This window comes from Dasypus novemcinctus, chromosome 25 (assembly GCF_030445035.2).
Source record: "Dasypus novemcinctus isolate mDasNov1 chromosome 25, mDasNov1.1.hap2, whole genome shotgun sequence".
In the NCBI taxonomy this organism is placed as follows: Eukaryota; Metazoa; Chordata; class Mammalia; order Cingulata; family Dasypodidae; genus Dasypus; species Dasypus novemcinctus.
The window spans coordinates 62,441,908-62,462,535 of NC_080697.1; the positions used below are offsets into that span (position 1 = coordinate 62,441,908).

General features: G+C 49.7%; 1 protein-coding gene across 1 annotated transcript in view; it reads left to right on the forward strand.

The window, feature by feature from the left end:
• ZNF395 (zinc finger protein 395) overlaps nucleotides 1-20,021 on the forward strand; it is a 33,145-nt gene extending 13,124 nt beyond the window's left edge. The window contains exons 2-4 of the mRNA XM_058287847.2: nucleotides 18,348-18,561; nucleotides 19,520-19,764; nucleotides 19,928-20,021. Coding sequence (XP_058143830.1) covers nucleotides 18,358-18,561; nucleotides 19,520-19,764; nucleotides 19,928-20,021 — 543 coding nt within the window. The 5' untranslated portion in view covers nucleotides 18,348-18,357. The remainder of the gene's footprint in view (nucleotides 1-18,347; nucleotides 18,562-19,519; nucleotides 19,765-19,927) is intronic.
• Nucleotides 20,022-20,628: the final 607 nt, after the last annotated feature.

Sequence of the window (20,628 nt, forward strand, 5' to 3'; positions counted from 1 at the left end):
GTGCCTTTATGCACTGCCCTGAGGCTGGTTTTGCGTTCTAGGTCCATTTCCCTTGACCTCCAGGTGGCAGGTTTTTAAGGACGTTTTGTGCACTGTCCTTGGGTTTCTGTTGAGTTGATGCCCAAGAGGCTCCTTTGTCGTGGGCGCTGTGGCTGCAGGGGCGGGCAGCCGGGCTGGACCTGCTGCCCTGGGGCAGGCCCTCCCGCAGGCCCTGGGGAAGCTCAGGGGGTGGGAGGCCCCTCCTGGGGGGTGGTGTTGGCAGCCGGGCAGGGGGGCTTTGGGGGGGGTGGAGCAGGAATGGACCTGTGCTGAGAGGTTAGCAGCAGGGGCCTGCGGGGGCCTGGAACCAGCTGGGGCCCCAGGGCCGGAGGCCTGGGCAGGGGCCTGGGAAGCAGCTCGGGCTCCAGGGCGGGGGCCTGGGAAGCAGCTCGGGCTCCAGGGCCGACTTGGTCAGCGGTCAGCACTCAACCCTGGGTGGTACGTTTTGGCCAGCAGACTTCTGAACACAGTCATTGGATTTGGGGTTCTCCTCCCCTGACATCGGCGTAGTTGTGATCTCACTCGATTAGTAGCTCACCCGTAGTCAGCTCGGTAGTGTTTTGTTTTTTTGTTTTTGGTCTTTATTTATTTTTTTAATGTTACATTAAAAAAATATGAGGTCCCCATATACCCCCACCCCCCTCACCCCACTCCTCCCCCCATAACAACCTCCTCCATCATCCTGGGACATTCATTGCGCTTGGTGAATACATCTCTGAGCACTGCTGCACCACATGGTCAGTGGTCCACATTATAGTTTACACTCTCCCCCAGTCCACGCAGTGGGCCATGGGAGGACATACAATGTCCAGCATCTGTCCCTGCAGCACCACCCAGGACAACTCCTAGTCCTGAAAATGCCCCACATCATATCTCTTCTTCCCACTCCCTACCCTCAGCAGCTACCGTGGCTACTTTCTCCACATCAATGCTACCTTTACTTCCATTACTAATCACTCTAATCCATAGTCTATTCCTCCATTCTCTGGACCCTGGGATGGTTATGTCCACTCCACCTCTATACTGAGAGGGTGCTTAGATTCCACATGGATGATGGATGCAATTTTCCTGCTTGAAGTTGTAGTCTCTCTTGGTTCCCTGGTGTGATGGTTGACCTTCTTCACCTCCCTGTTAGTTAGCTGGGGTAAATCCAATAAACCAGAGTGTAGGAGTTGCAAGTCTGTTGAGGCTCAGGGCCTGGCTGTCACATGGACAGTCCAGAGATTCAGGTCCCTTGACTATACACTAAACCCCAGCGCCAACCACAGGTCCAGTAAAAGTAACAGGAGAGGCTTGTGAACAGAGATCACATCTGAGTCCAACTCCATCACACTCAGGAACACAAACTTCAAAGTAGGGCCAACTGACATGGCACTGAACTACATCTGCCACGACCATAGAACCTGTGTGTCTCTGTAGCCCTCAGAAGAACCAAAACCTGGGGTTGTATTTACTTTAGCTGTCTCTGGGACTCTGCTGAGGTGTGCCTAAGGGCGACCCCTCTTCTGACCTCCTGGCACTTTTTTGGAGACTCATAGCCAAATGAACTCATTTGTCCTTTCCATTTCCCCCTTTTATTCAAGGTCAAAAAGTATTTTTAACTCCTGATATTACATGTAGGCGAGATATTCTGCTAGTCTGAGTTGATCCTTTTATTCAAGATCATTTTCTAGTTATATCATCAGCTGGTATTTGGTAGTAATCCCTCGGTGCCGGGGAGGCTCATCCCTGGGAGTCATGTCCCATGCTGGGGGGAAGGCAATGCATTTATAAGCTGAGTTTGGCTTAGAGAGTGGCCTCATTTGAGCAACATGGAGGCTCTCAGGAGGTAACTTTTAGGCACCCTGCAGCTCTAGGTCTAGTTCTTATTTCAGACGCACAGGCTCACAAGCATAGTCATTAGTATCAAGGGCTCATTGTTGGACCATCCTTTTTTTAAAAGATTTATTTATTTATTTCTCTCCCCTTTACCCCCCCCACCCTGGTTGTCTGTTCTGTGTGTCTATTTGCTGCGTCTTCTTTGTCCGCTTCTATTGTTGTCAGTGGCACTGGAATCTGTGTTTCTTTTTGTTGTGTCAGCTCTCCGTGTGTGCCGCACCGTTCCTGGTCAGGCTGCACTTTCTTTCGCGCTGGGCATCTCTCCTTATGGGGCGCACTCCTTGCGTGTGGGGCTCCCCTACACGGGGTCACCCCTGCATGGCAGGGCACTCCTTGCGCGCATCAGCACTGCGCATGGGCCAGCTCCACACGGGTCAAGGAGGCCCGGGAGGCCCGGGATGTGAACCACAGACCTCCCATGTGGTAGACGGACGCCCTAACCTCTGGGCCAAGTCCGCCGCCCATACTTCTTTTTTGGTCTTTGCCGTTGCAGTTGGGTCGCTAGTGTTCTTTGGAGTCAGCAGCCGGGTTCCTGCTGCTGGTGGAAGAACCTTTTACAAGCCCAGTTCCCAGGTGCCCCCGTAAGTGTGCCGAGCAGCTCAGGGGCTAAGTGGAAGCATGTGTGCGAGCCTGTATCCTTGTCCACTCTGGTGTTCAGGCACGGCTCTCATCATCATGAGGGTGGGGAGTTGTCCCAGGCCACCACACAGCGGAGGCTGCGGTGTGGCCGGGCCTGACCATCTGGGCAGCGTGGGGTTCAGGGATCTCTGGTCCTCAGGTGGCCAGCCCGGGGACGGGATGTGCCACCCCACGGCCTCGGCCTCAGGACACGGGGACACCGCGCGCCTGGGGAGAAGGGGGGCCAGTCGGCCACCTGGTCCTGGAACAAATGCTGACATTAGCTGTCACTTCAAAGTGTGCCGGGCCCCTCCCCACCCCCAGCAGCACACATTTTTCTTGTCGCTTAAACCTTTCAAAATTGCAAAAATTGCAGTTTATTTTCCATTAACTTGCCCTTTGGGTGGGTGGCTCCCGGCTGAGATTGGGATTCCTGAAGGGGGTTGGGCTGCGTGTTGGGGTTTTACTATCTCTTCTGGCTTTGTCCTGTGGCCTTGGTCCTTATCTTTAATATTGAATCTCACACCTGGCCTGGCGGCAGACCAGGCGTAACCTCCTGGAGAGGGCTGCTGCCTTTTTGTGACGGTCACACCTACCAGGCCAGGCACTAAGTCCTTCCAGTGAATTCTGAACTCCAGACCCGGGTTCCTCTTTAACCATTTCATTGCCTGGAGTAGTTTTTGTTTGTTTGCAAGTATGATTATTCATTTAAGTGAATGTTGAGTTCCAAGTCGTTGTTCTATTTGCCCATTTAAGTTTAAAAGAGAGAGGGAGGGTCTGTACTTGGCCTTCTCCGTGGGGCGGGAACACACGGGGCCTTTCGGGGCTGTCCTGGGAACTGGCTGCAGCTCATGGACCACCCACGGCCTCAGGTCAACTGACTCCCGACTGTGAAGCTTTTTGGTAAAGAGCTCATGCCTGTGTTTCATGTTTCTGGGGTGTTTTTGGAGGCAACGTAAAGGCATCAGGACTGTGAGCTAGAGGCCCCTCCTGCTGCGGGACCCGCACTCAGAGCAGAGGGCTGGGGCTGTGGCGCTCACTCCCAGCACGCCTGCTTTCGGATTTGGGGCAAGTGAGTGAACTCAGCTATGAAATGAAGATGCTGTTATCCTCCACCTTTTCTTGAGTTGCTGACTTTGAAAACGATTTAATACTCTGCTCTTGTTTCTGACCCCTCTTACCTATTGAGCAAGCAGCAAATAGTATTTCTTACAACACGTGGCTCTAGAATCTGGGGCTCTCCTCACCCTGAGAGTTTCTTCTCTTTAAAATCGTAAATCTGGATGGGATCCAAGGGAGACGACCGTCTCATGGTGCTCGTGGAAATAGTTATAGGTTTTTGAGTCCTAACTGTGTGCCCAGCATGGGACTAAGAATTACCTTGTTTATTACAGAGTGGGGTGTGCATGGCAGGAGTCTGAGCCAAGAGCTCTGGGTTTTAAAGCAAGTGGGAGGTAGGTGTGAGGAGGGACGGGTACTAGCTCCTGGGCAGAGCTGTGAAATGCTGTCCTCCCCTGCTGGCCGTGCAAACGGAACAGTCTCTTTTACTTGATAGAAAAACATTTGTTGATCAGGATCGTTTATTATTTGCTGGGGAGAATCACGGTAAGCAGATTGGGTGACCTGTTTATGACTCATCTGGAACGTGCTGTTTGGGACCTCTGTTGTTCCTCCCGTTATCCTGATCCATCTATTACAGAGACGGGAGCTGGATGCTGGCTTACAGGGGATACTTGTTGGGGATACTGTGGAGAGAACGCCAGCTCCAGGTGAGCGTTGGAGAACCTTTAAGGTCCCTGTCAGTCCTGATATTCTATAATTTTAGTTATACTGGTAGTTCTAAACTTTTATACGTTGATGCACGGTAATTCCATTTTTTTTAAAAACCTTAAAGACAGCAAACAGAATGCTGGGAGAATCCAAATGGTCGTTCTCCGATCAGCTGGTTTTAAAAATATTGGTATCGAATTCATCACTGATACACTGAGTGCTGTATAGCTTGCATTGTGAAAATCTACAGCTCTCCCCTCCCACTTTCTTTTTTTAGTGGACTAGCAGGGCCAGATAAAGAAGTAGCTCCAGTGACCTACGAGTTTTCACTCAGGCCGCTGGGTCGGGTTCCATCTAAAGGTAGGCTGGGCAGAGGGTCCCCTGGAAAGGGAAGGTCTGTGTGTGTCCAGGGAAGCAAGTCTTGTTTGTGCTCTCCCTGGAGGAGGCATCCCAGAAAAAACAAGGCTGGGGAACCCCCGGCAGCGGCTGGGATTGGCTGTGGCAGCTGCTGCCAGAGCTCACACGGGGACCTGCCAGCTGGGAAGACCACAGGTATTTTCATATAATTATGCATATGCAAATGCACATGCCATGGCCAGCCACCATCTTCCCTGCAAGGGACTGCTGAAGACGAACCGCTTGGAAAGCCTCTTCTCGTTTGAGTCCTGTTGTAAAACAAGGGAGGCGGTTTGCTGCAAACACCTTGTCTTATGGGAAAGCTTAAAACATCACACTGGAAAAAAATTAAAGCTTTATAAGATTTAAAAGAAAAAGTTTCCAACTTTCTGGTATAGCACTAAGAATAATATGCAAAATAGTGACCAAAGAACTAAAGTCTTAAACTGATAATTCTGTGCAGTGATAACCAATGGTGTTCACCAAAAATACAGAAATTGTTCCATAAATTGCTCAGCAGGAGGGTGGCAAGCACCCGTGCTTTGGGAGTGACTTCAAACTTCAACCTCCATAATTTAAAAAACAGACAACAAAAGCTCACGCCCGAGTTCTAGAAGCGCCACAGGTGATGTCCTTGGCTCGCTGGAGCCCCCGGCTGCCAGGAGAGAACAGCGCGCCTCGCCTGCGTGTGCCCAGGCATGCGGTTGTCTGGCAACAGCCTCGTGTCAAATAGCAGCTTGCAGCTCTGAACCAGAGAGAGGGTTTGCTTTGCTGTTCTGCCCGTTCCAGTTATTTAACTGATGGTAGGTGTCCCCATTAAGGGCTTTTAGCACATCAGGATGATGTTTGCTGAGCCCAGATAAACCCCTTTTGGACATTGACCAAAATACGTATTCTGGGGAAACGGATGTGGCTCAAGCAATTGGGCTCCCATCTACCATAGAGGAGGTCCTGGGTTCAATGTCCAGGGCCTCCTGGTGAGGGCAAGCTGGTCCACACAGAGTGCCAGCCCACACGGGAACGTGGCCCCGTGCAGGAGTGCCACCCTGCATGAGAATGCCACTCTGTGCAAGAGTGCCGGCCGACACGGAGAGCTGGCGCAGCAAGGTGATGCAGCAAGAGACACGGGAGAGAAAATAAGAAGATGAAGCAGAACAGGGCGATGAGGTGGTGCAAGAGAGTTATCATCTCTCTCCCACTCTGGAAGGTGCCAGGATTGGTTCCTGGAGCTGCCTAATGAGAATATAAGCAGACACAGAAGAACACACAGTGAATGGACACAGAGTAGACAACGGGGGGAATGGGGTAGGGGGGATGGAGAAATAAATGTCTTAAAATATATATATATTCTGGGGCAGCCAACCTCTTTTATTGGTAAGAAGCCCAAGAAAGCTCAGGATCCCCTTAAAAGTCTACATTAGCTGGTAACTACTTTTGCGTGAATTTATGTTATCAAACAAATTCCATACTTTGAGAATGTAAAATTGCAAGTGGCATTCAGCTCTGTGTTGAAATGCTGTTATTGTTACTCTGAAATAAATGTTTCTTGATTTCTCATTAATGCTCCAGAATCCTGTGGCAAAGTAGGGCATGGCTGATTTATATAGATCATTGACAGCTCCCCAGAGAGTGAAGAGGAGCAGTTTCGGGGAGGAGAGGTGGAGGGCTGCAGCTAAATGGGGGGGGGGGTAAGATGACGGCCACGGCACCACCCCCCTCTAGGTGCCCCACTCCACGCCTGAATCCCCAGAGTCGCTCCTTTTTGCACTGTGTTATCTCTAGAGCCAAAGACATTTGCTCTTGGGGAAGTAGAGTAGTGTTTGTCTTTGGTATAATAATGAGTTACTGATTAACACCGGAGGGGCAGTGCTGCCTAGCCTAGAAGTGGTCTTAATTCAGGCTTTTGTTCCCGTTCTGTTAATCACCAGTGAAAACTTGGCTGAAGTTTTCCTTAATTTTTTTGGATGGATTCCATTTCCCCTCTGCCTTCTCAGAAGGAACTGTGTATAAGGGTCTCCCCAAACCGCTACATGATGAACAGTGACTTGGGCAGTTTAATAAGGTCAGACTCAGGCTTTATTTCATAAGTGGGAGGCTAAGGTGCAAGTGAAGAAGGGATTTTCAAGGAAAGAAAGTGTACTGGAAATGAAAGAATAGACCTATTAGACCTGCAGGGTTGGGAGCCGTTTTTTTTTTTTTTTGTTTTTTGTTTTTTGTTTTTTTTCTATCAGGGTCATTGACTTGGAGAAAAATGCCCTGTAGGTGAAAAGCAACTTGAGCTGTAGGTGAAAAGCAACTTAAGCTGAATGTTTTCTTTTGAGAGATACCCCGCCTGCTGGAATAAGGCGGGATCCAGGACCTTGACTTCACTGGAAAGGCTTTCGCCCAAGGACTGCTGCTTCCTCCCAGGCTGGCCTCAGCCTAAGGGCTCTGGGGCTCAGTTTCTGCATCAGAAAGATACCGTGTGTTTATCTCAAGTTGTTCTTTAAAGATTAAATTAGAAGTAATTTGTGAAAGCCAGGCCTACTAGACACGTAATACGGCAGTTTCCCTTCCTTCTCTCTCTTCTGCTTTTAAAATTTAAGAATTCAGGGCACTATAAATAAAAACAGATAATAAAATTTATTTCACTGTGGCATTTGGGCCCATTCAAGTGGAAAGGCTAGTGAACAAAAAGCTGCACAGAGAAACAGGCGAGAAGGGGGCAGGATCACTAACTTGGTGCAAAGCCAGTGGACTTTGGAAGGTACAGGCTCAAAAACAATAAAAAGTCAAAATAGAAAGTCTTAAAAAAAAGAAAAAACAACTTACCAAAACATTATCAGAGTTTGTTAGCCAAACGTTTCAAGCTGTGTCTAAGATTGGAAGCTGAGGAATTTCGGAAATTCTACCCTTTTTCATGGCAGAAACCCCAAGCTTCCCGCTGGAAAGTGGGTGGTCACCCTGTTTTTGTCAAAGAAAGGGTCTTTTTCTCTGAATTGTTACTGCCACCTCGTGTCTGTACTTGGCATTGTGGCTTCACCTTGTTTCTTCTGAATTCCTTGAAGCTTCAAGGATGAAGGTGGGGAACGGGTTTTTAAAACCGGTTTAGCTTGGATATACATCTTTTGGTAAAAAATTTACTCCTTACATTTTTCTTCCTTTTATTGTTACAGTAAAGTTTCCTTCTACAGTGTCATTGAATGTAAAATCGCCGGACACTTACACGTGAACTCTGTATGAATGCTGTGACTCTGATTTTGTCTTGTCTTTGCTCTCTGGGGAATTCCTGGTGGAAGTACCAGGCTCTCTGATTCTAGCCCTTGAGGCTCTGAATAAAATGCTTATAAAACCGAACCAAACCAAAGCCTTTTTCTTAATATTTGCAACTTTACTGTTGTATTCTAGCATTATTTTTTTGCCATTCACTTTCTGCTGTTGTGGGGATGGTCTCCAGCATAGTTTTCCGGAAAGGTTGGGCAGGAGGCTAGGATTTAGGAGATGTGGAGATGCTGTGTGACCCAAACAAAGCCCTGAGGCAGTTTTAGACAAGGCTGGAAAATAAAGAAGGTTTGTAGAACTGTCCAAGGCAAGCTTGAAGCGATGGTGATGGCCACGGTCTAGGCGTAAGCGAGGGCAGGAGAAGCCGACAGGGGGGAGAAGTGTGGGCAGCCTCCGGAAGGCCAGGCTGGGTGCGGGGGGAGGGGTCAGGGGAATGCGCTCGGAGGGCCCGGGTTGGCCTCCTGTGCCTGCCACGCACCCGGCCTCGCCAGGGCCTCGCTTGCGGCGCGGTTGGGACAGGCCCCTGGGCGGGGGCTCGTGGGCACCGTGGGACCCTCCCGCTCCTCCCGCAGGTCCCCGGCCTGGTGACGTCCGCCCCGCGCGCCCCGGGCAGGGCCGAGGGCTCAGGCTGGTGGGTGCAGGGACTGCCGGGCTTTGCCTGTTGAGGTGGCGAGTGGGGCCGGGCCCAGGAGGGGTGGCGCGGTGCGGGCAGGAAGCTGGCCTCCGGAGGCGGGGCGGGTCCTGACAGACGGGGACGGAGGTCAGCGGGGTCACAGGAGGGGAGCAGTAGAGGCCATAGGTCACAGGTCACAGGCAGTGTGGGAGGAGGCGGGTGCTGGGTGCGAGAACGACCCTGAGTCAGGAGGTGCTGGGGGCTCCATCCTGGCCGCCCTTCCCAGCCTTCGCCGTGGTCTCCCTGAACTCGGCTTCTAAGAGCAGAGCAAGGATAGACGCCGAGGGTACCTGCGGAGTAGAGAGCGCCGTGAAAGCACCTGGCGCAGAGGTGGAAACCGAGCAAGCCCCTGGAGTGTTGGCAGTGCAGATAAGGCCAGCAGGCCGAATGGCCTGGGGCTAGAAGGCTGCTTGCCTTGGGAAGGTATCATTTTATTTTTGTTTAATTTGGTTTTTAGGAGGTTCTGGGAATCGAACCCGGGGCCACATATGTGGGAAGCAGGTGCTCAACCACTTGAGCTACATCCCTCGCCTGGGTATAATCTTTTTTTCTCTTCTACAGTGCCTCCCTTTTTTTTTTTTTTAAGATTTATTTTTTATTTATTTCTCTCCCCTACCTCCTTCCAGTTGTCTGCTTTTTGTGTGTCCGTTCACTGTGTGTTCTTCTGTGTCCCCTCGCATTCTTGTCAGTGGCACTGGAAATCTATGTCTTGTTTTTGTTGCGTCATCTTGCTGTGTCAGCTCCATGTGTGCGGCACCATTCCTGGGCAGGCTGCACTTTCTTTTGCACTGGGTGGCTCTCCTTACGGGGCGCACTCCTTGCATGTGGGGCTCCCCTGCGCGGGGACACCCCTGCATGGCAGGATACTCCTTGTGTGCATCAGCACTGCGCATGGGCCAGCTCCACATGGGTCAGGAGGCCTGGGGTTTGAACCCTGGGCCTCCCATGTGGTAGGCGGATGCTCTATCAGTTGAGCCAAATCCGCTTCCCTGGGTATAATCTTTTTAAGTGTATGAAAGGTCAGTCTATTTAACACAGAAGTATATTGAAGGCTGTGCCCACAGTGGCTAGAACTCGACTGAACCTGTCATGACAATGCCACGTTGCTGTCTCGTTACGCTTTTCAGTCTGCTAAGAGCGCCTGTTGGAGTTTCTCATTTGATCCTGTGAGAACGGTAATTAGCATTCTGATTTGCAAACTGGCAAGTGGTCTCTGAGCGGTTAAAGGAACCCTCCACCGAGCGCGCGCGGCTGGCCGGTGGCCTCTGGCAGTGCAGCGTGTTTCCTCCTGGCTGACTTGGGCAGGATGTGGGTCAGAGGAGCTGTTTCCTGGCAGTGAGGCTTGGAGTTGTGAGCGCGTTGCAGCACCTTTGTCGTGGGGAGCCGAGGGCTGGTGGGGAGCCAGAGCCAGCGGGCGCCCTGGCCCCGCGGGGGGTTTTGACTGGCCTCGCTGGCTCTTCCCCCCTGCCGCGCGGTGACCCCCGCCTCCTGGAGGAGCTGCGATGAGTGGGGGGCAGCACGCTCCGGGGGGGCACTGTTTCAGCTCACCAGGGAGGCCCCCTTGGGAGAGCAGTCAGCAAGTCCACCGGGAAGGCAGGTGTCTGAGAACCAGCAGCCCTGCGTGCCCTGCTGCGGGCGGCTCAGCCCCGGTGCATCTGGAGCAGGTGTGTCCGCGTTGAGGCAGAGTGGACAGGGGGAAGGACCTGGGTATGGGACCAGGAGATCAGATGCCCCAGGCTCGCACCCACTGCCTCTGCCCCGCAGAAGAGTTACTTAGGCTGTCGGCTCCAGGGTCCTCAAGCGTGGACGAGGAGAGCGGCGCCATTCATCCCCGGGCTTCTTGACGGCTGGCAATGCCCATCTTCAGGCTGCGTGTGGATCACGTGTCCAAGACATGCCCTGTCCCTTGACCTTGCAGTGGTGCCACCTAGGAAGGAAACTAGGAAGTGGTCACTGGTGTGCGCCAAGGTTAGTCAGTGCATCCACTGCAGGCAGGACGTGTAAGCAGCAGAACACTGGGCAGCCTTAAGGCACGATAATAAGGGCTTTGTTAAATTAGCAGCGATAGGGAAACGGACTTGGCCCAGTGGTTAGGGCGTCCGTCTACCACATGGGAGGTCCGCGGTTCAAACCCCGGGCCTCCTTGACCCGTGTGGAGCTGGCCCATGCGCAGTGCTGATGCACGCAAGGAGTGCCCTGCCACGCAGGGGTGTCCCCCGTGTAGGGGAGCCCCACGCGCAAGGAGTGCGCCCGTGAGGAGAGCCGCCCAGTGTGAAAGAAAGTGCAGCCTGTCCAAGAACGGGGCTGCACACACGGAGAGCTGACGCAACAAGATGACACAAGAAAAACACAGATTCCCGGTGCCGCTGATAAGGATAGAAGCGGTCACAGAAGAACACACAGCAAATGGAAACAGAGAGCAGACAACTGGGAAGGAGGGGAGAGAAATAAAAAATAAAATCTTTCCAATAAATAAGTAAATAAATAAATAAATTAGCAGTGATGCAACTAATGAAGACAATCCTGTGTGGCTTTTAAGTTTTTATAGAATAGTATTTAGTGATACACTAAAACACTATATATTAAGTGAAAATTCAGTTTACCAAACAGTGACCCATTTTTGTAAAAGAAAAGTATGTAGATAAATGTATAGAAAAATGGATGGGTGCTATGTAGCAAAAGATTAATAGTGGGTATCTCTGGGAAGCAGATTTATGAGTGATTTTTAAAAAGTTTGAAGTATATCACTCTTATGTAAACATACCTAAATAGTAAGTGTATAGTAATAGTTGTGAGCTTACGAAACAAGCATACATGACATCATACAGGACTCTCATACCTTACCCTACCACCAATACCTTGCATTTTCATGAAACATTTTTAACTAAGGATTAAAGAGCATCCTCAAAATATTACGGGTAACCACAGTATCTTATATTTGATGTATTCCCCCCCAGTCCACCTTATTATTGTTATTTTTATATGAATTATACGTGAACATAAGTATATAGTAAAAGTTGTGAACTTAAAGCAAACACTTATCACATCCTACAGGGGTCCTGTACATCAACCCACCACCAACACCTTGTGTTGTCCTGAGACATCTGTCACAAATTGTGAAAGAATATCATCAAAATCTTACTACTAACTATAGTCCTTATATTTGGTATATTTTCCCCCCAACCTGCCCTATTATTAAAAAAAAAATAGTTGTAAACTTTACAAATAATCATGCACATGTGCAGAATTCCCATACAACACCCCTCTATCAACACACCACACTGGTGGAACATTTGTTACAGACTATGAGATAATACCAGATTATTACCAGGTTCATAGTGTATATTTGGCACACTTTTTCCATACTCACCCATTATCCACACAGTATATCTTTGGAATAAATGCATGAATATTACAGTATTACTGTTAACCACAGTCCATAGGTCACTCCAGTTGTATTTTTCCCATGCTTCTCCACATTCCCACCACCCTGCAATAATGATGTATATCTGCTCTAGCTCACAAGGGACACTCTTGCATCTATGCCCTCAACCACAATTCTCATCCACCTCTGGGTCTACTGTGCTAGTCAGTCCCTAGATTATTCTCTAGCTTTCTTTCAGTTGGCATTTACATCCCTAGACTAACCTTTCTAACCACATTCCCATTTATAAACCAGCTATTGCTCACTGTAATGTGTTACCATCAACTATACATTTCCACACTTTTGCAGTAAAGTTAGTTAATACTACTACATACGTTAAACATCAGTAGTCCTCCTCAGCCCTTCTCATGTCCTTTAAGAATCCACCACCTACCACCAGGTCTTGAAGATATTTTCCTACAATTTCTTCTAGAAGCTTTATGGTTCTTGCTTTTATATTTAGGTTTTTGATCCATTTTGATTAATTTTTGGATAAGGTCTGAGATAGGGGTCCTTTTTCCTTCTTTTGGCTATGGATATCCAGTTCTAGTTCTCTCACCACCATTTGTTGAATGCACTTTTCTGCCTTAGCTGTGTGGGTTTGACAGGCTAGTCAAAAATCACTTGACCTTACTTACATGTGAGGTCTGTTTCTGGACCATCATTTTGGTTCCATTGGTCTATGGATCTGTCTTTATGCCTGTACCATGCTGTTTTTACCATTGTAGCTAGGTAATATGATTTAAAGTCCGGAAGTGAGAGTCTTCCAACCTTGCTTTTCCTTTTTAAGATGTTTCTGGCAATTCAGGACCCTTTACTCTTCTAAATAAATTTGGTAATAGTGTTTTCCATTTATTTTTAAATGCTGGTGGAATTTTTATTGGGATTAGCATTGAATCTGTATATCAATTTGAGTAGAATTGACATCTTAATGATATTTAGTCTTCTGCTCCATGAGCATGGAAAATTCTTCCAATTATTTAGGTCTTTTTTGATCTCTTAACAATGCATTGTAGTTTTCTGAATAAAAGTGCTTTACATCATTGGTTAAGTTTATTCCTAAATATTTCATCTTTTAGTTGATACCATAAATGGATTTTTTTCCTAATTTCTTCCTCAGATTATGCATTACTAGTGTCTTTTAAAGTCTGTTTCATCTGATGTAAGTATAGTTACTCTGGCTTTTTTTTTTTCTCCCTACATGCATAGAATATCTTTTTCCAGCTTTTCACTTTCAGTCTATTAGTATCCTTGGGACTGAGGTGATTCTCCTGCAGACAGCATATAGGTGGCTCATATTTTCTTATCTATTCTGCCAGTCTGTGTCTTTTGATTGGGAGTTTAATCCATTAACATTCAGTGTTATTACTGTAAAGGCAGTTCTTATTTCACCCATTTTGATCTTTGGGTTTTTTGGACTCTTTTGAGACTTCTAGTTACTTTTAGTGACATAATTTTCATTCCTGGACTCTCTTCCAAGCCTCTCTCTCCTTTCATTTCAGACTGTAGCATACCCTTTAGTATTTCCTGCAAATCTGGTCTCTTGGTTACAAACTTTCTCAGTTTCTGTTTATCTGTGAATATTCTAAACTCATCCTCATTTTTTTTTATCCTCCCCCCTTGTGGCTTTTTGCATGCTGCCTGCTCTCTGTGTCCATTTACTGTGTGTTCTTGTCTGTATTTATTTATTTTATTTCCCTTCCCCACTTGCAGCTCGCTTGCTGTCTGCTCTGTGTCCATTCACTGTGTGCTCTTGTGTGTTTTTGCTTGTCTCCCTTTTTTTGTTGTTGTTGCATCACCTTGCTGAGTTGGCTCTCTGTGGCGCTTGAGGGTTGGGTGGCACTCTGCAGCGTGTGGGCGAGCCTGCCTTCACAAGGAGGCCCCAGGACACGAACCCAGGGCCTCCCATATGGTAGACGGGAGCTCGTCTGATTGAGCCATAGCTGTTTCCCTCACCCTCATTTTTGAAAGACAATCTTGACATATATAAGTTTCTGGCTGGAAGTTTTTCTCTAGCAGAATCTTAAATGTATCATACTACTGTCTTCTTGCCTCCATGATTTCTTTTTTTTTTTTTTATTTTAAATATTTATTTATTATTATTATTTTTTAATTACATTAAAAAAAATATATGAGGTCCCATTCAACCCCACCGCCCCCGCCCCCCACTCCCCCCACAGCAACACTCTCTCCCATCATCGTGATACATCCATTGCACCTGGTAAGTTCATCTCTGAGCATCACTGCACCCCATAGTCAATGGTCCACATCATAGCCCAGACTCTCTCACGTTCCATCCAGTGGGCCCTGGGGGGATCTACAGTGTCCCGTAATTGTCCGTGAAGCACTATCCAGGACAACTCCACGTCCCGAAAACGCCTCCACATCTCATCTCTTCCTCCCGTTCCCCACACCCAGCAGCCCCCATGGCTACCGTTCCCACACCCATTCCACATTTTCTCTGTGGACATTGGATTGGTTGTGTCCATTGCACACCTATGTCAAGTGAGGGCTTAGATTCCACATGGGTACTGGATGCACTCTTCCCGCTTCTAGTTGTAGACACTCTAGGCTCCATGTTGTGGTGGTTGACCTTCTTCAACTCCATGTTAGCTGAGTGGAGTAAGTCCAATAAGTCAAAGTGTAGGAGCTGAAGTCTGTTGAGGCTCTGGGCCTGGGTGTCATATTATCAGTCCAGAGATTCAAATCCCCTACATATATCTTAAACTCAGCACCAACTACAATTTCAATAAAGTAGCATGCAAGTCTTGTGAAAAGAGATCCCCTCTGAGTCCATTTCCATCGCGCAGAAACACCAGCTCCAAAGAAGGGCCATCTGTCATGGGAGTGAACCCCTTCTGCCATGACCATAGAACCCGTGGGTCTCTTTATCCCTCAAAAGAACCAATACCTGGGGTTGTATCTACCTTATCTGTCTCTTAGACTCTGTTCAGTTGTACATAGGGGTATTCCTTCTGACAACCTCCAGACTCGTTTTTAGAGACTCACAGCCTTATAATCTCATTTCTTCTTTCCATTTCCCCCTTACATTAGGTCAAACCACTTCCCGAAGTCATGTTATTATATGTAGACAGGTATATTCTGCTGTTCCGCATTGAATCTTTAATTCAAGGTCATTTTCTAGTTGCTTCTTCAGCTGGTATGTGGTAGTGATCCCTCGGTGCCAGGGAGGCTCATCCCCGGGTGTCGTGTCCCACGCTGGGGGGAATGCATCACATCTACATGCTGAGTTTGGCTGTGAGAGTGGCCACATTTGAGTAACATGAAGGCTGTCAGGAGGAAACCCCCAGGCACAATGCTACTCTAGGCCTTGTTCTTATTGCAGGTGCATAGGCTCAAAAGTGTAGCCATTAGTATCAAGAGCCCACTGTTGGGCCCTCCTTCCTTCCTGGTTCTTGCCGCTGCTCTCCCAGGGCCCACAACAGTGACCCCCCGGCCAGGAGCCCAGTACCCCCCCAGCTGTTGTTTTTAATTGTTTCCACTATGAGTATATATAGACATTACCATATACCCTGGGCATATGCCCTGTATAACTCCCTGTCAACCATATATATCCTGTCAATAACATCCCATATCAGTATTCCTCCGCTGCCATTGTTGAACCACTCTGTGATCCAAAACTTCCCGTAAAGTGAATCCCAACATAATGTCAGCTTCAGAAGAGTCTTAGATCACCAAAATTCATATATACAATATACAGTATTTCTCCAGATCCACCATAAAACCTTTTCCCTTCCACAGCAATAATCTTTTAACTTATTCATATCATATTTCCTGAAACTGATGTACAGATTCCGAAACTATAGTTTTCAAACAAGGTAACATTTGTGCTTACTATGTGGTCCATACTTTAGGTTGTACAGTTTTCCAAATTTTTTAGTTATCCTATGTTTTGTCTTATGGTTTTCATTATTAGTCTGTCGTCCCCTATATGTTTTTGGTGTAATATTAGCTGTTTTATATTCATCCTCGTGTACTCTCACATAACTCCTCTTTTGCCCCCTTATTTACCTTTGTTCCATCCATTGCACGTCCATTTTCCCCTCCCCTTAGGGCCCACAACGCCTGCCAATCTAATGCCCTGGGAGCCGTCCTTTCTCACGAGAGATACAGTTCTCTCTATTCGACGGCATTAGTTTTCCCCAGGATATGGGTCCACCCCACCCAATGGTAGAACCCACCTTGGCAAAATGAGCCTTCAGCTATTCCCTCCAGAGTCCGTCCCGCATCAGACCATACCCCCTGAGCGTCCTAACCAGGTGACCCTCCTACTTATACTTTGATACGTTTTACTCAACATTTAGTTCTCAATCCATGATTTCTGATGAGAAATGGGCACTCAGTCTTACTGGGTATTCCTTATATGTTATGCATGGCTTTTCTCTTGCTGCTCTCAGAATTTTCTCTTTGTCCTTGGCATTTCATGTTCTGATCATCAGTATGTGTTTCGGAGTTGGTCTGTTCAGATTTATTTGGCTGGGAGTACATTGTGCTTCTTGGACATGGCTATCTTATGTCCTTCAGTAGGGCTTGGAAATTTTCCACCATTATTCAGATATTCCTTCTGCCCCTTTTCCCTTCTCTTCTCCTTCTGGGACACACATGACATGTATGTTTGTGTGTCTCTTGCTGTTGTTTAGTTCCTTGAGACCTTGTTCAATTTTCCCATTCTTTTTTTCATCTGTTCTTTCATATGTTTGCTTTCAGAGGCTTTTTCTTCAAGCTCACCAATCCTTTTTTCTCCCTCCTCAATTCTGCTGTTATATGACTTCAATGTATTTTAAATTTCATTTATTGTACCTTTCATTCCCATAAGAGCTGCTGTTTTTCTATGTATGCTTTCACTTTCTTCTTTGTGCTCATCCAGTGTCTGCTTAATATCCTTAATCTCTTCAGCTATCTCACTGAATTTATTAAGGCAATTTGTTTGAAAATCTGTGATTAGTTGTCTCAACTACTGTATGCCATCTGGAGGCTTATCTTGTTCCTTTAACTGGACCATAGCTTCCTGTTCCTTGGTGTGCATTGTAATTTTTTGTTGGTGTCTTGGCATGTTGCTTACTAGAGTATTTATTCTGGGTGCAGTTTTTCTCTTTAGTTTAGGCTTCCTGCCCTTTCTCCCTTGCTGGTTATGCAGTAGGAACCAAGGATGTAATTGGTGCTATAAGCTGTGGAGGCTCAAGCTGCCCTCATTGCACCAGGGACCAGTGAAGCTTCTTCCAACTTTCTCCTTTGCCAGGGGTAGGGACAGAGTCACAACTGTGTGAATAATCCACGTTGTGTGCCTAGACTCTAGTTGCCCAGAGAGACTGATGAAGCTTCATGCCCCTTTCTCCCCTGCCTGGGGTGGGGATGGTGCTACAAGTGTGGGCAGCGATCATTGCGGTGTGGGTCCAAATGACCGACGTTGCCCCGGTAGGCCTCCAACTATTTAGTCTGTGCCAGCCAAATGCACCTGCAGTTACCTGGAGAGGCTGGTGCAGGTCCCGCAGCTTCCTCCCTGCTGGAGGTGGGGCTGGGGCCTAGGCTAGAGCTGCAATCTGACCTGGATGGAAAGAAGCCGGTCCCCACCAGCACTGGGATTTTCAGTTTGCCCTGCTTCCCCTCGTGCCAGGGGTGGAGCTAAAATAGCAGCTCCCAGCCTCTTTCTGACTTGGACAGGCTCAAACCTTAGCTGTTCTCAGGATTGTACTTTAGCCTGCTGAATTTACTCATCAGTAGCTGAAGTTGGCGCCCAATTGTCTCTTCCTCCCGTTTTTGGGAAGTGGAGCTTCCAATTCCAGCCATGGAACAGCTCCCGAGGCGGCTTGTGCCTCCAGTGGAGGCTGGCACCGGCCTCCGGGGCATGGAGCCTCTACTTGTGAGTCTTCTCTGCGGACGGGCATCTCCTCCTTCCACTCCCTCAAGGATATTGCAGGATGCTCATCTGGCCTCCTGGGGCCCCCAAACAGGTGCTTCAGCAGCTCCAGAGAGCTCTGGGTGTTTGCTAGCTGCCCTGTAGCAGGAGCTGACGCTAGGAGCGCCTTACTCCGCCACCATCTAGCTGGTTCTGAATTTTTTTTCTTACCAGTATTTTCTAAATGTTCCACTAGGAATAGGTGGTACTTTTGTAAAGTAAAAAAAACCCCACAACATTTACTTTAAAGGTTCCCGCATTTAACTGGCGCTCTCTGCACCTGCTGTGTGGCGCCCCGCGTCAGTGCTGGAGGAATCTGCCGCTTTCCTGCGGGTCCTGGACAAAGGCCTCTGTCCCCTTTGCCTTCCCAGGAGAGGCAGCATGGCCAGCGTGCTGTCCCGGCGCCTCGGTAAGCGGTCACTCCTGGGCGCCCGGGTGTTGGGGCCCAGCGCCTCAGATGGGCCGTCGGGGACAGCGGAGCCGGAGGCCGCGCCGCAGCCCTTCCCCGTGCAAAAGGACGGTTCCTCCCAGGAGCAGCCCCAGGAGGCCGGCCCCCAGCAGGTGGCCTTTCAGCCCGGGCAGAAGGTAGGTTGACGGCCACCATGGGGGCCGGTGGGGAGCTCTCGGGCCGGTCCTTTTCCTTCTAGTCCCAGAGGCCCTTGGGCAGGCAGGGGTCTCAAGAACGCGGCATTGCAGCAGACCCTGCGCTCCCTGCGCGTTCCTTCGTGACGGGATTACCTGGAGGGAAGCTGACAAGGCCTGACATCTGAAATCCTGGGCTTTAACCAGCTCAGAACCTCCATCTGAAGCCTGGCCATAGGTCCATTTTGCTAAACCTGTGCAGTTTGCAACTTGATAAAGCAGGGAGGCAGCGTCCGGCGTGTGCGAGACGGGTGAGGGTGTGCCTCTGCATTGGCGATGAGGACGTGAGCCGAGTCCGGGTTGGGTTTCCTCCTCCAGTGGCTCTTCCGCTTAGGAAGGCGCTGGCGTCGCGGGCGCTGGTACCACCTGCAGGTGGCGGTGCACCTGCTTCAGCGTCGCCCCCGAGGGCTCAGGCTCGGAGGTGTCCCTTCCGTTTCCTCTCCCCGAGGCTCGTGTCCCGCAGCCTTCCTTCCATGGGTGAGACGACCTGCCACCTCCAGGAGCCCGGCTCAAGGGTGCCTCCTCTCATCGCCCCCGTCCTCTCGTCCCGGGGTGGACTCAGGATTCTCTGAAGGGAAATGCAGGGCACAAGCTGTTCAGGACAGCGTTGGGGACCGGTGGCGGCGCAGGGGCTCCAGAGGCAGGGCAGGCGAGCTGGAGGAATGGGCGCAGGTCCCACGTCCAGACCAAGACCCCTGACACGGACGGGCTGGCCGTCTGCGGTCCAGAGCATCCCGAGGACCCGTTGGGGAAGAGTGGGCCCAGGCAGCTTTCGGGGTGCCCGGGTGGGAAGCGCTGCCCAGCGTGCCTGGAGAGTGCCCACGGGGGGCAGACGCGCTCCTGCACGCGCAGCCTGCGGGGTCCGCTGCCCGTGCCGACCCCGGCCCGTCTCTCCCTCCAGGTGTGTGTGTGGCACGGGGGCCAGGAGTGCCCCGGGCTGGTGGAGCAGCACAGCCGGGCCGAGGAGAAGGTGACCGTGTGGCTGCTGGACCAGAAGCAGCAAGTGTGCTGCGCGGCGGGGGAGGTGTGGCTCGCCGACCAGTTGGCTGTCTCGCAGGCGCCACCTGCTGCGCAGGCGCCACCCGCCGTGCAGGGCGCGCGGGCGGCCGACAGACCCGTCTCCAGGAGCATCGACGTCCCCAAGAGGTGGGTCGTGGGCCCTCCTGGGTGGGAAGGAACGGGGGGGTCATCGCGCGGGTAGCGGGCGGTACGAGAAAGGGCCCTGTCCCCGGAACTCTGGAGGTTTTCTTTCCCGAGCTCTGTCGTGGGTGATGAGCTTTTTACCTGTCCCCGTGTCGCCCCTAAGCAGGTCTCCTTCGCAGGAAGAGACGGGGAGGGGGCGCACGTCAGGGTCAGCAGCCTTCTCTGTGAAGGACCACCTGGCGACTGTCTCAGGCTTCTGATGCAGCCACGCAGCTTGTGGGAGTGCGAAAGTAGCTGCCCACAAACACACTGGGCCAAGAATTTCATTTCTAGACCCTCAAACTGGGATTTGAAGTAATTTTCCTGTGTCTCGTGTCACAGAACATATTCTTTAGATTTTTAAAAACCATTTTAAAATATAAAGGCCGTTCCTAGCTTGCGGGTGACAGGAGCGGGCAGCAGGCCAGGCCGGGCGCACGGCCCAGGCGCGCTGGCCCCCGCTTGGACGCTCACTATATACGATGAAAGAAGGATGTTGATTTTGCTTTAGAGTTTTGTGATGTGACTCTTCCCTGAAATAGGAATCCCAGTTTCTATTTGATAGGCTCTGTGTACATCGACTTTTTAGGATTAAAAAAGAAAATCTGCCAACCCAGGCTGGGTGCTCCTCTCGCTGATAGCCGGCCCCTGTTTTGAAATCAGACCAGAGCAACGATGTTTGTGATTGCGTAGTCAATGGGATGCTGGCACGTAATTTGTTTTTCTACTCTATGGAAATGAAAATACAAAGATCATATGAAAAAGGGGATTCACTAGTGTGTTTTATTTGGAATCTTGGTTTCACTTCTTCAAACCCAGTCGCCTATT